The sequence below is a fragment of the Tachysurus vachellii genome, chromosome 8 (assembly GCF_030014155.1).
Source record: "Tachysurus vachellii isolate PV-2020 chromosome 8, HZAU_Pvac_v1, whole genome shotgun sequence".
In the NCBI taxonomy this organism is placed as follows: domain Eukaryota; kingdom Metazoa; phylum Chordata; class Actinopteri; order Siluriformes; family Bagridae; genus Tachysurus; species Tachysurus vachellii.
In genome coordinates this window covers 29,781,502-29,797,456 of record NC_083467.1, presented here as the reverse complement: position 1 = coordinate 29,797,456, position 15,955 = coordinate 29,781,502, and the positions used below count along the sequence as shown (strand labels likewise).

Here is a 15,955-nt window from a genome sequence, read left to right as displayed (position 1 = left end):
GCGGGATGATAAGCGGCGCTGGCTCGCTATCCGCTCCTCTTTTCCTCCTTTTTCTCTTTTTTATGATGCTGATTGCTGGTAGAAAAGATGACAGAGGTAAATTGCTCTTTTAATTAAAGCAATGCTGCAGAGGAAATTGTCCTCCGTGAATAGTGGTGCTCAGAGATGGAGCTCCAGACAGTTGCCTAGAAACTCCAATCTGTCTCGCATTTATTCCAGATCACAGTTTTGAGATAAAGTTTAATAAAAAATCTTCTCCCCCTTACACACACACACACACACACACACACACACACACACACACACACACACACACACACGGAATGAAAGCCTGCTCCCCTTCAAGCAGCGCACAGACCTGAACGACAGAACCTGGTGTTTAACATGTATCTCTCAGGTACTGCGCCTTTTTGTATAAAACCGAACTTTTTTCACTTAAAGAGAGGATGTGAGTGTCATTGAGGAGGTGTACATGGTGATGGTGATGATGGTGGTGCTGATGCTGCGTGGTGGAGATCCGGCTCCTCTTTTGTCGGATGTCGGAAATCCTTTTTCCTGAACGCGCTTCCTGACTTCAGCAGAAAAAGTCCAGAGCGCAAAAAAATCCCATCAGAAGGGCGAGCTCTGAGATTTCTAATTTCACTTCAGCATTTTAACGCGTTTATTGACTTCTTAAAAAATGACATTAAAAAAGTCTTTAGTTTATTTTATTTATTGTGTTTTTATGGGATTTTTTGCGTTTTTTTATTTATTTTTTCCTTTTAAGCATTCACCTCATACTGTTTTAACTATATATCATTTATTTCTTATATTTCTTATTTAACTCATAATCCTTAATACAACTTTAATAGAATCTGTAATAGAAATTTACTAAATTTTATTCTTTAATTACATTCATTTTAATAATAATAATTTATTTATTTATATTTAGATCCGACAGAAAATTTACTGAAGGAAAGTAAAAGTTCGTCTTGGAGTCCCATCAATGCAGGAGTACAGAAAGGTAAGATTATTATTATTATTATTATTATTATTATTATTATTATTATTATTATTATTATTATTATTATTAACAGTAGAGGTAGTTGTATTAATAATCATTATCATCATTCATATTTCTGTAATTTACAACTAGTGTGTTACAGAAATGATTTCATTTATTTCTATATTTAGATTATTGGATTTTTATCCAGCAAACAATCTCATTTATTTCCCAGTTTGTAAACGGATGATAAAATTTTAATTTCGTAAATACATGTAACAGTTTAAAATTCATGTCTAGGGTTTAATTATATTTCAGAGATAAAATAGTTTTATTTCTTTATTTCAACTACAATCTGCTTTAAACATGTATTCTCTTTATTATACAATTATTTACAAACATTAAATGTACAATCATGTTTTGCATCTATATTTCTACATTTGGTGATTAATGCAGATTAAAAAAGATCCGATTTAGTTTTTGTTGCACTGCTAATTTAATTAAACTAAATAAATATATATTTAATATATAAATAAATTATATTACTCTGGACAAATATATCAGGCTTAATCAGGTTATAATTTAAGCCCGGTTTTATTTCTGTAACTGATTTACGAAACGCATTTTTTCGCTGTTTATTTCTTTCGAGTTTCAATTAAATCGCATTCATTTTTTTCATACAATTTTGCTTAAATATATTTTATATCGATTCTTTCGTCTAAGAGCTTCAATTATTTCCTTTTTGTTTAAACTCTTTTTGTTTTAAATATAATTTTAGCTCAAGACTTGATCATGATATCGGAGAATGAACAGAATAAAATCACACTTCCTGAAATGTCTTAAATACATTTTCACAGACAAATATAAATGAAGAACATCATCATCATCATCATCATCATCATCATCATCATTATTTTATTATTTTATATTTCATTATTTTATATTATATATATAATTAATAATAAAGCGCGTGCGGTTTCTAAATATCAACCTTATTCCATTAAGTGTAATGACTGACTAACACTTCTGTGTAAATTAATACAAATTCTAAACTAATACACAATGTTCAGTGAAAACACTTTAGAGAGAAGATTCAGCGATTCTGATTTGATCAGTAACGAGTTTCTGCTGTTATTATAGAGTTTAATGTTTCAGTCTCTGAAGCTTCATCTCGGTTCACAACATTAATATTTAACATTAATATTTTAAGCATCTCGTAAAACAAACCGTTATTTAATAAAATCCACGACTTTCACTGATGAAAATGGCTTCAGATTTGTTTCTATAACAGATTCATTACATTCCACCTGCATTGTGACTCCAAAAGCTGAAACAATACAAAATAAAGAGAAAATAAATCTGTTCTATTAAACATCACTCCAGTAAATGTTCCTTCCGGTCTGTGACGGATACAGAATTCCAGATGAAGCAAAAAACACCACCGAGACTTTAAGCTTTAAAACAATTTGAGACTTTTCATCATTATTAACGGATATGACTTATAACCTGCAATGAAGTGTAATAATGCAGTAATTCATTTACTTTTATAATCTACACTTTCGTGTCTTTCTTTCTTTGTGAACACTTTAATTATCACCTCCGGGATTAAATACAATCAATTATTTCTAAATATATTCTATTCTTTGTCAGACTCTGTCGTGTTAGGCTGTCTATAAGACATCATAAAGTAAGACCTATATACTGTATACTATATATATATATATATATATATATATAAAACACAATACAGACCTGAAAAGTCATTAAATAAATAAACGCACAAAGATTAGAAATTATTATTATTATTATTATTATTATTATTATTATTATTATTATTATTATAAATAAACCAATAAATTATTACACTAATGAGCTCACAATCTCTTTCTTTCTTTCTTTCTTTCTTTCTTTCTTTCTTTCTTTCTTTCTTTCTTTCTTTCTTTCTTTCTTTCTCTGTGGGCGTCTCCGTGTAACGGTTTAATATCGGCTTGTGTTATTCATTCATTTTAAGCACATCCGTCTGTCCGTCTATCTATCTATCTATCTATCTATCTATCTATCTATCTATCTATCTATCTATCTATCTAAAGGCCTAAGGCATGTACAGGACTTTTAATCTCCGTGATAAAATTCGGAAATTAAGAAACAAAAATAAATACAAAAATAAATACAGATAAATTATAGTCTGAGAATAAATCGGATTATTAACATTTATTATTATTATTATTTATTATTTATATTATTATTTATTATTAATATATTATTATTTGTTACATGTTTATTAAATATCCTGTCAGTTTACTGCTCCCTCGATTAGTTCCATTATTATTCTCGTTTAGTGTTTATATAATTAGAGTAAAATTAAAGGTTATTTCTTCTGAGGACAGAAACAAAATCCGTGTTGTTCACATTTTAATCTAGAACAATATTATAGCTTTAGCAAGAAATTTCATGAAATTCAGACAAACACAAACTAACTAACTAAATATTATAATAAAATATTACAATATAATAAATAAATAAATACATAAATAAATAAATAAATAAATATTTCCTTTCCAGTCTACCAGATCTTTAGGCTGTAATCAGAATATAATGCAGTTTAATGAAAAGTAATGATTTAGTAATAAACCCACCTTTAGGAATGTTGTTAAATCACTGGATATAAATTAATTAAACTATGCAGAGTTTCTCAAAAATAATCACAAGGTTCATTATTATTTTATCCAGATCACACAAAGATCTTTAATTTAACAATAATCTTCGTGCTGCGATTTCTTTGTTGTAGTTTTTGGGGAATTACTACATATTTTTTATTATTATTATTATTATTATTATTATTATTATTATTATTATTATTATTATTATTATTTACCAAGAACAGGATCATGCCATTAAGGATGAACACAAACCTCCTGCACTTCCTGCTTTGCTCTCCACTGTGTGTCACATTATTTAACAGAAAGCTGTTACCCTGTACCCTGTTACCCCAGTCTGCCCTGAGCTAAGATCAACCCCGCCTCCACCAAAGAACTTACAGTGTCTCACTGAATAATATTAAAGAAAAGTAAAGAACTGTTTATATTTGGCCTTGGAATTGAGCTGTAATCTACTGGTTATGTTTCTAATGACATAAAACTCTCTGAGATTTATTTAACTAATATGCTCAAGTTCAATAAAACACTCATCACCTGAACTCCTCATCTGCTGAGTCCTCACTCACCTCCAGGTTACAGAGTTCTCCTGTTTCCCATCGCTGTATAAACATGAGTCTCCACTCACTCTCTGTGAAGTCTTGTCTACTTTCCTGTCTGTACTTATGCACTGTTTGTCTGTTGTTGTAGATGTTCTGGGATTTGAATAATTTTTTTATAATAATTAACAAACATAATATTCTTCAGGAAGTGGTCAGATTCAGCTGTGGCAGTTTCTCCTGGAGCTTCTTTCGGACAGCTCTAACGTGTCATGTATTGCGTGGGAGGGAGCGAGTGGCGAGTTCAAGCTGACCGACCCGGATGAGGTGGCTCGGCGCTGGGGGGCACGCAAGAGCAAACCCAACATGAACTACGACAAGCTGAGCCGCGCCCTGCGCTACTACTATGACAAAAACATCATGAGCAAAGTTCATGGCAAGCGCTACGCCTACAGATTTGACTTCCGGGGCCTTGCGCAGGCCTGTCAGCCTGCTTCCTCTGCCACCTCATCCTCCTCTTCCTCTGAGGCCCTTTACACGCTCCACACCAATTTCACCTCCATTCCATTCTCAGGAATCTCCAAGCTGAACCTGGTGGCTCCTGGCGTCGGTCCTCACGGCTTTCCTTACTGGACCGGATCTGGACCTGCACTGTATCCAAGTCACGGCCTGCAGCCGCCTGCGCATTTCAGTGCAGCGCACATCAGCTGCGTGAACAACATCAACCACCTCAACAACATCAACAATCACTATAACTGAGGGGGCAGAGCCATATGGGTATCAGAATTTTCTAGAAATGGCTAGTCAAGGTGACTGGATTTGTAGCTAATCTTAAAAAGTTTCTCCCTGCCTCTGATCTCCTCTGATTACAATAACAAATCCGCTCACTTTAACGTGCGCTACCTCTGTGCTAATAGATTTCTAACCCAGGCCTCTGTAAACATCGTTAGCATAAACTCTGAATGCCGGCTAACTGCAAATCCAGCCACAACGTCACAGACTTTGTGAACAATTAGAAGTTGCAGGATCACCATTTAGCAGAATAATTAGTATTAAAAGTGTAAATAATTAGCAGGTTGTGTAGTAGCCTAGTACGCAATGTTGCCATAGCAACATGCCAGTGAGCTAAACAACATAAACAACAACTCAGCTGGAATGTATTTATTAAAGCCTGATGCACACGTGTGTGAACAATATAACAATGTTAACCAGAAAACATTCAAAAATGTTATTAGCAACTTTTATGGCTAAGCATTTTAGACAGTTGCATGCTAATGAACGTAGCCTGGTCACATAAACAATAAAGACGTTGCTATAGAAACATTTCCAGGTTTTTTTGTAGCATGTTGCACTGATATTAGGATACAAGGCCTGGGTGTGGAATGAGGATAAAATCTGGAACAAATGAAGAATTGTAAATAAATGAAGCTCTGAAGCTGATGTTCTGCTGCTTCTCACTGAATTCTATCTTACTGATAATCCATTTTCTTACATTTATGCTAAAGTGAATTAAAGCTCATCGGTTTGATACAAAATGTGCAGAATTGTTTTCTGATTATTGAAAAATCAGTCAGTGGAGCTGCTCAGTGTCAACGCTCATTAAGCGTCACCAACATTAATAAACAAGACTTATTGTTGTCTCTACAGCACATAAGCAATGTTCAAGCTGATCTCTTTATAATCGATAGAATTCATACATTATGTAGAAAGAAGAAAACAGAAATATTGGGATAAATAAACACAGTGTAGTTTCACACCTCGTTTTGGGCTAAAATAACATTTATATCATACAATTAATCCCATCATGTTTTTGTTTTGGTAAATTTAGAATTAAAACCTGCTCGATGATCAGAAATGTCTTTTCACTTGCCTTTATTTTGACTGTACGAGAAATAAGAGATAACGGAGCTTTATGCTGAACCTTTGGATTAAAATTTCACAAAACTTGATGCTGTTTATTGTGTTGATCAATTTTCTATAAGTATTCATTCATCTTCTACCGCTTATCCGAACTACCTCAGGTCACGGGGAGCCTGTGCCTATCTCAGGCGTCATCGGGCATCAAGGCAGGATACACCCTGGACGGAGTGCCAACCCATCACAGGGCACACACACACACACTCTCATTCACTCACGCAATCACACACTACGGACAATTTTCCAGAGATGCCAATCAACCTACCATGCATGTCTTTGGACCGGGGGAGGAAACCGGAGTACCCAGAGGAAACCCCCGAGGCACGGGGAGAACATGCAAACTCCACACACACAAGGTGGAGGTGGGAATCGAACCCCCAACCCTGGAGGTGTGAGGTGAACGTGCTAACCACTAAGCCACCGTGCCCCCCTATAAGTATTCAAATTCATCAAATTATTTTCTTTACCTTCTAAAGAATCCATCAAAGGAGAAGAAGAGCACAAGAACCATCAGAGACTGGGTTTTATCACATGCATCAACTCACCCATTTACTTAAAGAAATGCCCCCAAATGACCATATATGGTAAACAACCTCCCTTTAAAAAGCCCAGTATACTGAATGTGGTACTGTGTGCTGTGGACGATACAGAGCCAAGAAGAGAAACTTGACACAAACACACACACACACACACACACACACACACACACACACACACACACACACACACCAACATTAGTTTGATGACATGTGATCTGAACCCCACCCATGGCCTCTGAGCTAACAGTGTTATAAGTGTTAATCTGTACTTAACCAGACGTTCTGATCCTGTTGCGTAACTCACTAGCAGGTTGGTGTTTCAGTGACTTTCTCTGATCTCATAATAAAGAGATAAAAAACATTAAAGCATGGACGGACCTAATGTATCCAAACACCACAGTTCTTATATATATTTTCTTTGTCTGTAAAGAAAAATGTGTTTCAGAGAAAAGGATAAAATTCTGTTTGAAGAGTGTTAGATGTTTACAGTGAGGTTTTGGTGGCTGACATGATGGATGATGATCTTCTTGTAGAAACAGAGGCTCAGTGGTGAAGATTCAGAGCCAATTATTATAAGGATTAGAGTCTGAATCTTGGTGACTTCTTCTCAGGAGCTCTTCTGACTGATCCCAGTTTCCTAACATGCTAAGATAGATGCAGAACAAAAACACACTGTATGTGGCAAAAACAGCTAGATGAAGGCTTGTGTTCTTGTATGAGCTCTAGAGTTAACACACACTGATATGGACAAGCAGCTCCTGATAACTGTCAGCGCCCCAAAAACTACAAGTAGCATCTGGAGGTCATAACAGAAAACAAGAACTTGTGTAAAATAAAGCAAGAAGTCCTTAAATGTGCATAATGGCTTAGTGGTTAGCAAGTTCGCCTCACACCTCCAGGGTTGGGGGTTCGATTCCCACCTCCACCTTGTGTGTGTGGAGTTTGCATGTTCTCCCCGTGCCTCGGGGGTTTCCTCCGGGTACTCAGGTTTCCTCCCCCGGTCCAAAGACATGCATGGTAGGTTGATTGGCATCTCTGGAAAATTGTCCGTAGTGTGTGATTGTGTGAGTGAATGAGAGCGTGTGTGTGTGTGTGCCCTGTGATGGGTTGGCACTCCGTCCAGGGTGTATCCTGCCTTGATGCCCGATGACGCCTGAGATAGGCACAGGCTCCCCGTGACCCGAGGTAGTTCGGATAAGGGGTAGAAGATGAGTGAGAGAGTGAATTTTAGTATCACAGGACAAGACACTAAAAATTAACTTATATTAATTAATAATAAGAATTAATATTAAGTAAATTACAAAACAAGCCACATGGCATCTATTTTACTTTTACCAAAAATATCAAACACAAAAAATTATTTCTCAATAAACAAAGTTTACTTTAGATAATTCTTATTCACTAACAGCATCAGTAAACCTCCTATAAGTTGTGTTTCTGAAATGAAATCTACAAATGACTTATTTCATTACATTATTATTTACATTCAAATACATTTATAAACCCTGGATATTTCCCCAGAGCTTGTTGTTGGACTTTAAATGATTATGTGACTTTCTCAACCTATTTCATGAGTCCAAAACAAACATTTGGTTACTTACAAAAGATCTTAAATCTTACATAGAGGTGTTCTAGAAACAGAAAAATTGAGAGACTCTAAAATATAAATAAAATAAATAAAATAAACAGTCTACATTTACACACTTTTCAGCTTGGTAGAAATCCCTATTATAAATATTAAACAAAGTAAACATTTCCTCCATCATGACCATGTAGAAGATTTACAAGCTTCAGTGGTCGAGACCAGTTTTGTTCTTCATCTCCCCTTCATTTTTTAGCTCCTGTAAAACCTCAGTGAAGAACTGCGGGTCCATGTTGATCCTCAGCATTTCAGAGCTGAGTTTATCGATGACGCCCAAAGCCTGCGTCCAGAACACATCCTTATTGGTGTCAATAATGAAGGGCTGGAGCGGATATGAGATCTCTGTGCCCAGGTAAGTGTAGGTCAGATACAGGCAGGTGAGAAAGATACCATGGAGCTCACCTGGACTGGTGATGTCCTCACTCACTGTGTCCCGGCACAGCAGGTAGACGAAGACGAGGATGGGTGGCGTTATGAAGCCCTCCTCCTGCCAGCCCTGCATCAAAAGAGTCCTGTCCACGTTCCTGAACCAGGCGATCACCTCGTTTGAGGTCAGATCTGAAATTTTAAGGCAGCGGCGACGCAAGAATCGACCCAGACAGAGCAGCAGCTCACCAGTGGAGGCTTGGACAACGATAGGAACTGGACATGTGAGGAACTGGTGGCTTGGTTGGTTCTGCTGCACATCGTTCAGCTGCTTGGTTACTGGGAGTTTAGTTTGTTCCAGTTTTTGTTGCACCATCTTGATTTCTTCAGACTGTACTGGACCATTTTGGGATGGTGGTTTTATATCTTCTCTGTTATGGGTGGTTTGAAATGATTGAGGATGTGGGTTGACATTCTTGTCACTTTTCTGCTTAACCAGTTTGAGACCAAAGGCTGTCACAATCAACCTGGGTTTGCTCAGGCTTCTCTTCTTGTGTTCATCCACTTCGTCCCTCGGCAATGAGGACACAGAGATCGTCGTGCCCATTATTCCTGCAGCATAAGATCTTAAATGTTTATTCTGTTACAAGCAAGGAATCTCAAACAGGAAGGAGAGTACGGAGCCACACACTGTCCACAGCAACACACTCGACCTCCACTGTCCACACAACACAATAATCCCATCAAGTCTGAGAAAGACTGGTGAGCACTGACAGGCTCATGGTCCTGTTGTAATCTGGCTTTTAGAGCTAAATTTAGTGTGTTCCTCTGAGGCCATGTGTCTTTACCTCACTTGAGACATGCAACTTTAAAACCAGACCGTCAACATCCACAGTCTGCGTCATTAGTTTAAAAAGAAATGGACACAAACTTTAATGATGGCGCAAATAATCAGCATTGATGGAAAATTTAAATAGATCCTGTGTAATATAAGTGAACTGATTCCCAGTCCATTAGATTAGTAAGTTTAATATTAAAGCCACTTGACAACATGATAAACCATCCAGTAAAATCTAAAATCAGAAGTACTGGCAGTAAAAATGCAGTAATTCTTTAGAAAGCTTACTGCAAAGATTTTGGGGAGAACTGAAGTGTAATGTGTGAGCTCAGAGCTTAAGGTTCATTTGTGGAGCTCAGACGTGGAAAGGTTCTGATTTTATAACAGCAGTTAATAAAGTTACATGCAGCAGCATTCTCTGGTCTCTCTGTATCAAGTGTCCTGCCTTTACTCTCTCTCTGTCTTACACACACACACACACACACACACACCCACATTAGTTGACTCACCTTCTGTGAAATGATCACATGATCTCAATATAGACTGAATTAAATAAATTTGATTTGATTTGAAATAAAGGGGGTCACGGTGGCTTAGTGGTTAGCACGTTCGCCTCACACCTCCAGGGTTGGGGGTTCGATTCCCACCTCCACCTTGTGTGTGTGGAGTTTGCATGTTCTCCCCGTGCCTCGGGGGTTTCCTCCGGGTACTCCGGTTTCCTCCCCCTGGTCCAAAGACATGCATGGTAGGTTGATTGGCATCTCTGGAAAAATTGTCTGTAGTGTGTGATTGCGTGAGTGAATGAGTGTGTGTGTGTGTGTGTGTGTGTGTGTGTGTGTGCCCTGTGATGGGTTGGCACTCCGTCCAGGGTGTATCCTGCCTTGATGCCCGATGACGCCTGAGATAGGCACAGGCTCCCCGTGACCCGAGGTAGTTCAGATAAGCGGTAGAAGATGAATGAACGAATGATTTGAAATAACACTAAAAGAAAAAAAAGGAGAATTCATGTTTAAAAAATGTAACCTGATAAAAAGGGCCTGCTTTGTCTCTACAGACACCACAGCAGACTGTTAAACCTTTTAGTAGACAATGAAGGTCAAATGTGACTTCAGAAGAGGTTTACCTGGGACACAAGTAGTTGTGCACCAGGATGCACTGATGCTGCTGAAAGACGCAGCCTTGGCACCTCGTATATATTTTGTTATATGTTTTACATTTTGTATTTGATGTTTTATATGGTTTATTATTCTGAAATCTTTGAGAATTGATCTTTGTCCAATGGGAGCTGATAGATTTGTAATTTCATTATGTTTACATGAGGACAAAGTTCTTCTTGATCTTCCAAAGGCACGGTTCCTGGTTTTGAACCCTTTGCCTTGGGTTTCTAACGTTATGTCAGAATTAAAGACAGCAAGTGGAGGCCATCAGCGTTGGAACTTTTTGAAGCATCATTTTACTTTTTAAAGTGTCATCTAAGATTTATATTATAAACAATATTTATAAAAACATTGAACTTTTTCAGCCTGTTTGTTGCATGATGTTTAGTCGTTTTTTTGTCCATCATTAATAGATTAACTGTGATAAATGTTACTTAGTTAGCTCTCTGATGAGAACGAAACAGCACTGTTAGGGTATGAAGATGTGAGAACAGTGTTTGTGTAAAGGAGAGTCTGGATTTGGACTCTCACAGTGGGGCAAATGGCTGATGACTTGGTGACATAATCTTATCTTATAAAACCCAAAGCTACCACTAATGCCCTTTACCACTACTCTCCACTTCACATGGCTTGCTCTCCTAAATGAAGCACCTGCTGAGAAACCTGAAAGAGCTTTGGTTTAAGGAGATCGCTAGTCTCTTATCTTTTCAAAATACTGTACACGGTTGCCAGAGAAAATAGTGTTCATGTATGTAAGTTTCATCGCAATAGCCAACATGCATGATGATTGAATTCAATTTCAATTAAATTCAATTTATTTGTTTAGCAATTTTAAATTAATTTTAATTTGTCTCAAAGCAGGTCAACAAAAGTATAGAAACAGAATAAAAAATATGTATATATATATTATAAATTTAAGTTTAAAATTACGTCCCTAAAGATCAAGCCTGAGGTGAGGGTGGTGATAAAAAACTCCCTGAGATGATATGAGGAAGAAACCATTCAAATCTCAAATTGGTGCTTCATAAATTGCATCAGCTTGTGCAACAATTGGGACGAACATACTGGATCTATACAAATATCTCTGATGTGGAGTCCTGCCCACACCCCAGCTATTCAGACCACATCTTTGTAATGCAAATTTCAACTTACAGATTGCTTGATAAACACTCTACACAGGTGAAAACCTTCAGATTCAACCTACTTGGAGTCATGATCTATATCAGCAAGTACATCAATGACTTGACTCTGCTCTCATGGTCCCCAAGACCATCACCACATGGTCGAATCAGAAGCTGTGGAAGACTGAAAAGGTGCACACAACCTTATCCAGACTTACATTTTTATACAACTGAACAATTGATGGTTAAGGCTCTTGCTCAGTGGCAGCTTTGTGGACCTGGGATTTGAACCTTATAATCACCAGGACAACACCTTAACCACTGAGTTACTACTGCAACTCCTCAAGGAACGCTGAAGACCTGAGACTCTAAATGGTGACTTTTTAGTAACTGCGACAGCTCACTGCTAAGGCTCTGTACGAGGGGAGATTGTTCCTGCCTCCCAGCTCTACACCATTCACTCAGTAAGGAAGGTTTCTTATACATAACATCTCAGAGTCTTGGGGTCACCTCTGGCTTGCTCATTAGGTATAAATATAAACTTAATTTGTTGAACTTAAATTGAGACAGGTGCAAAGTAATAAAGTTACCCTAACACTTACCCGAACCCGAACCCTAACGCTAACCTGAATTAATTAGCTGTATTTTCAGTTCATTTTAGCTGTTGACTTACAGGACAGCACGGAGCAAAGCCGCTCTGGTTTGGACTTGAATAACACATTGCATGTTCATTACTATCACTAACATGTAGGCTGTTACATTTGGGGATGCACTTATTTCCAGGGATTTCAGAACAGCGTAACAGATATTGCATCATCGGGTAGGCGTGGCCTATTTGATAATCTAACCCTAACCCTAACTGTAGTTTTTGGTTGTTTATTTGTTTTCAAAAGTAACTTAACAATAAGATAATAAAGCATAATAGATATAAAATATAAAATCTACCTGTATGACTGTTTTGTCCTTCATTATCCATCGTAGGTTTACTTTACGTCATGGTAACGAAACCCCTGGAATTTAGTGAATGCCATAACATTCCCAGAAACCCTCAGCTGAATGTTCCTTTCAAATAATTCAAAGGAATCTCCAAAAGATCAGACCCCAAAAACAACCTGAGAGACAACTATGTATGAAATGTTTAGATTTTAGTTTTATATTAATGTAGGAAAATGTAGGACTGAGGCAACATGGAGCTGAACCACATCAATAGATCTACTTCTCAAAACCTGATTCAAGAAAAGTGAATCCATACATTTGAATTCCTGTGTTTCACACGTGACCCAACGTTTACTCACCTAGAGCATCAATACTGTTTATATCAGCCTGAAAACCTTGTGTAACATAGCTGTGTGTGTGAGAGTGTGTGTGTGTGTGCGTGTGTGTGTGTGTGTGTGTGTGCGTGTGTGCACGTGTGTGTGTGTGTGTGCGTGTGTGTGTGAGTGTGTGTGTGAGTGTGTCTGTGTGTGAGTGTGTGTGCGTATGTGTGTGTGTGTGCACGTGTGTGTGTGTGCGTGTGTGTGTGTGTGAGTGTGTGTGTGAGTGTGTCTGTGTGTGAGTATGTGTGTGTGTGCGTGTGTGTGTGCACGTGTGTGTGTGCGTGTGTGTGTGTGTGCGTGTGTGTGTGTGTGTGTGTGTGTGTGTTTGGTGGAAAGTTTCCATCAGCAACAGCCTTCATCAGTCCAGCACCATCTTTAATAACCTGAAATCACACACTTCATCAGCACAATATAACTCAGCATGACAGAGTTCTGCTTTCAGCTGGAAAATGCCTGCCAACTCTCACACACACACACACACACACATTTTCCCAACAGTTAATAAATCTGATGTATTACTCTATAAAGTGAACAGTGGTGTTTTATGGACTTCATTCTTAAATTCTCACTCTTTAAAGATCATGATTCATGTTGCTCTGGGAAGCCTTGATATTTAGAGAACAAAATGACATCCATGATTTTAAAAATTAGGGTAAAGTACAAATTGTATTACTTTAAGACTTGTTTGTTGATAGTCTAGATAACTCATCAGCAGAAAAAAATGACCCCAGGTAAAGAACGTATAGAATTTCTCCCAAAGACTGTATTCTGTTGCTGCTTGTTTTATGGAGTAGATCACAGATGAGCTGGAGGAGTTTATAAAATGAGTCCAGAACCAGACAAGTCAATCATTTAGCAGATGTCCTTATCCAGAGAGACTTACAGTACATTTTAATTTCACATTTTATACAATTGAGGGTTAAGGGCCTTGCTCAGGGGCCCAGCAGTGGCAGCTTGGTGGACCTGGGAATCAAACTCACAACCTTCCGATTGGTTTCCCAACACCTTAACTACTAGGCCACCACATGCCCCTTCTAATGAAACTTCCATTCCAGAATCCTGCTGCTCTGATGCTAGAACATAGAAGCCCTGTAGAAAGGTCACTTCTGCATTGCCTCTGTTTCCAGCATTGCAGCACAAAAGAGTCAGAAGTAGGACGTCCATTTGTGTCCCTTAGATTGAGCGTCTGATCTATATGTTCCTTCTATAGCTCTTTTGTCAAAGTACATTCGACTTTGAGGAGTTTGAAGACAGGAAATGGTGTAAGAAAAGCAGCTGTGTTTGGAAACCTGTTTCTCATTCTCCAAAATACAGAAGATCAGGGCAAAAGTAGAGGAGATATCAAACCAGTGCTAACTTTCACCCACATGTGTTTCTCCATGAGAAAGTAAGGAAGAGAGAGTATAGACAGGAAGTACACACATCAGCACACACACTTCTTTTGCTTTCCCTCTCCTTAGCCTTTCTTTTTGAGACAATTTGCCTCGTTGTCTTATGGCAGTAATAAGTTTTTTAAGACGGAAGTGTTTCTGTTGTGAAAGTTCTTTAGAATTACACACTTTTCATGCCCGCATCACAGAGCAGATAAACTTGTCAAGGTCAGGGAAAAAATCATGAATGTCTGTGCCTGCTTTTCCTTTTGTTTGTTGTTTCAAGAAGTGAGTTAATTTCTTCAACATTGTATCAGTCTTGGGGTCACGGTGTCTTAGTGGTTAGCACGTTCGCCTCACACCTCCAGGGTTGGGGGTTCGATTCCCGCCTCCACCTTGTGTGTGTGGAGTTTGCATGTTCTCCCCGTGCCTCGGGGGTTTCCTCCGTGTACTCCGGTTTCCTCCCCCGGTCCAAAGACATGAATGGTAGGTTGATTGGCATCTCTGGTAAATTGTCCGTATTGTGTGTGTGTGCCCTGTGATGGGTTGGCACTCCGTCCAGGGTGTATCCTGAGGTAGGCACAGGCTCCCCGTGACCCGAGGTAGTTCGAATAAGCGGTAGAAGATGAGTGAGAGAGAGAGAGAGAGAGAGAGAGAGTGTATCAGTCTTTTTCTCCAGTGTCAGTAATATCTATCCACTGTTCCTTGTGTCTCACGCTATCATCAGTAAGCTGAGACGACCCATGGAGGTCATCAGCCAGGCTTCCCTCTGAACCTCCTGTCTGTACTGCACCAGTAGACATGTTCATAACATCAGCACTGTCCTGAGTCTCACTCTTCTCATCAGAATCAGTCACACTCTCAGTATTTACCTTAATAACAGTAGATCCAGTCTGTTCCTCATTCACACTCACTGTAACATCACTCACATCATTCTGCCTCTTTACCTCCTCACTAGCTCCGTTCACCTGCACACAGCTTTTCCCTTCTTTGTCCTCTGTTTGATGGTCAGAGTTTTTTACATTAACATGAGAGGTAGACGGTCGTGGGTCGTTATTCATGTCTTTGTGCTCGTGTACACCATGAAGGACACTTCTAATGTGAAGGTAAAAACATGTAGACTTGGCGTCTAAAAGACAGAACATGTTTGAGTGCTGCAATTTTGCACCCTAATGAGATCGTATTAACGGAGCTCACGATTTTCCCGAATCGCATGAACTCTTTAGTGATAGTGTCGTTAGACACAAAAGGCAGAACACTGGAAACATTCTGATTCTGGTGACTGAAGCAGACAGCAGGGTGACAGTGACATGGGGTCCTTTTACCCAGATTCTGTTCGCAGTCAATTCATTAACCAGCGATTCACTTTTTAAAAAGACAACAATCACTTTATTCACACAGGAGAACAGTTTGTTCTCACACCTAACCTGCTCTCCTACAACCACAAGCAGCTCTTCCACAGTCACACAGGCCTCTGTCACACACCTGCACCCATCACTGTGGGAGAGGGTTGA

At 38.5% G+C, this 15,955-nt stretch overlaps 2 protein-coding genes across 2 annotated transcripts; one reads left to right on the top strand and one right to left on the bottom strand.

The window, feature by feature from the left end:
- Positions 1 to 308: 308 nt before the first annotated feature.
- fev (FEV transcription factor, ETS family member) lies at positions 309 to 6,030 on the top strand. The gene is given in 4 exon segments (XM_060877137.1): positions 309 to 344; positions 346 to 397; positions 932 to 1,003; positions 4,384 to 6,030. Coding segments are annotated over 4 exon segments (696 nt in total). The 5' UTR covers positions 309 to 323; the 3' UTR covers positions 4,935 to 6,030.
- A 2,363-nt stretch (positions 6,031 to 8,393) lies between these two features.
- Positions 8,394 to 9,346, bottom strand: cdk5r2b (cyclin dependent kinase 5, regulatory subunit 2b (p39)). Its single transcript, XM_060875599.1, has one exon. It carries the CDS (start codon positions 9,244 to 9,246, stop codon positions 8,422 to 8,424), a length of 825 nt encoding a protein of 274 aa, XP_060731582.1. The 5' UTR covers positions 9,247 to 9,346; the 3' UTR covers positions 8,394 to 8,421.
- Positions 9,347 to 15,955: the final 6,609 nt, after the last annotated feature.

Bases quoted from the DNA above. Each gene is read 5' to 3' on its own strand.
- cdk5r2b (XM_060875599.1), bottom strand. From the start codon at position 9,246: ATGGGCACGACGATCTCTGTGTCCTCATTGCCGAGGGACGAAGTGGAT.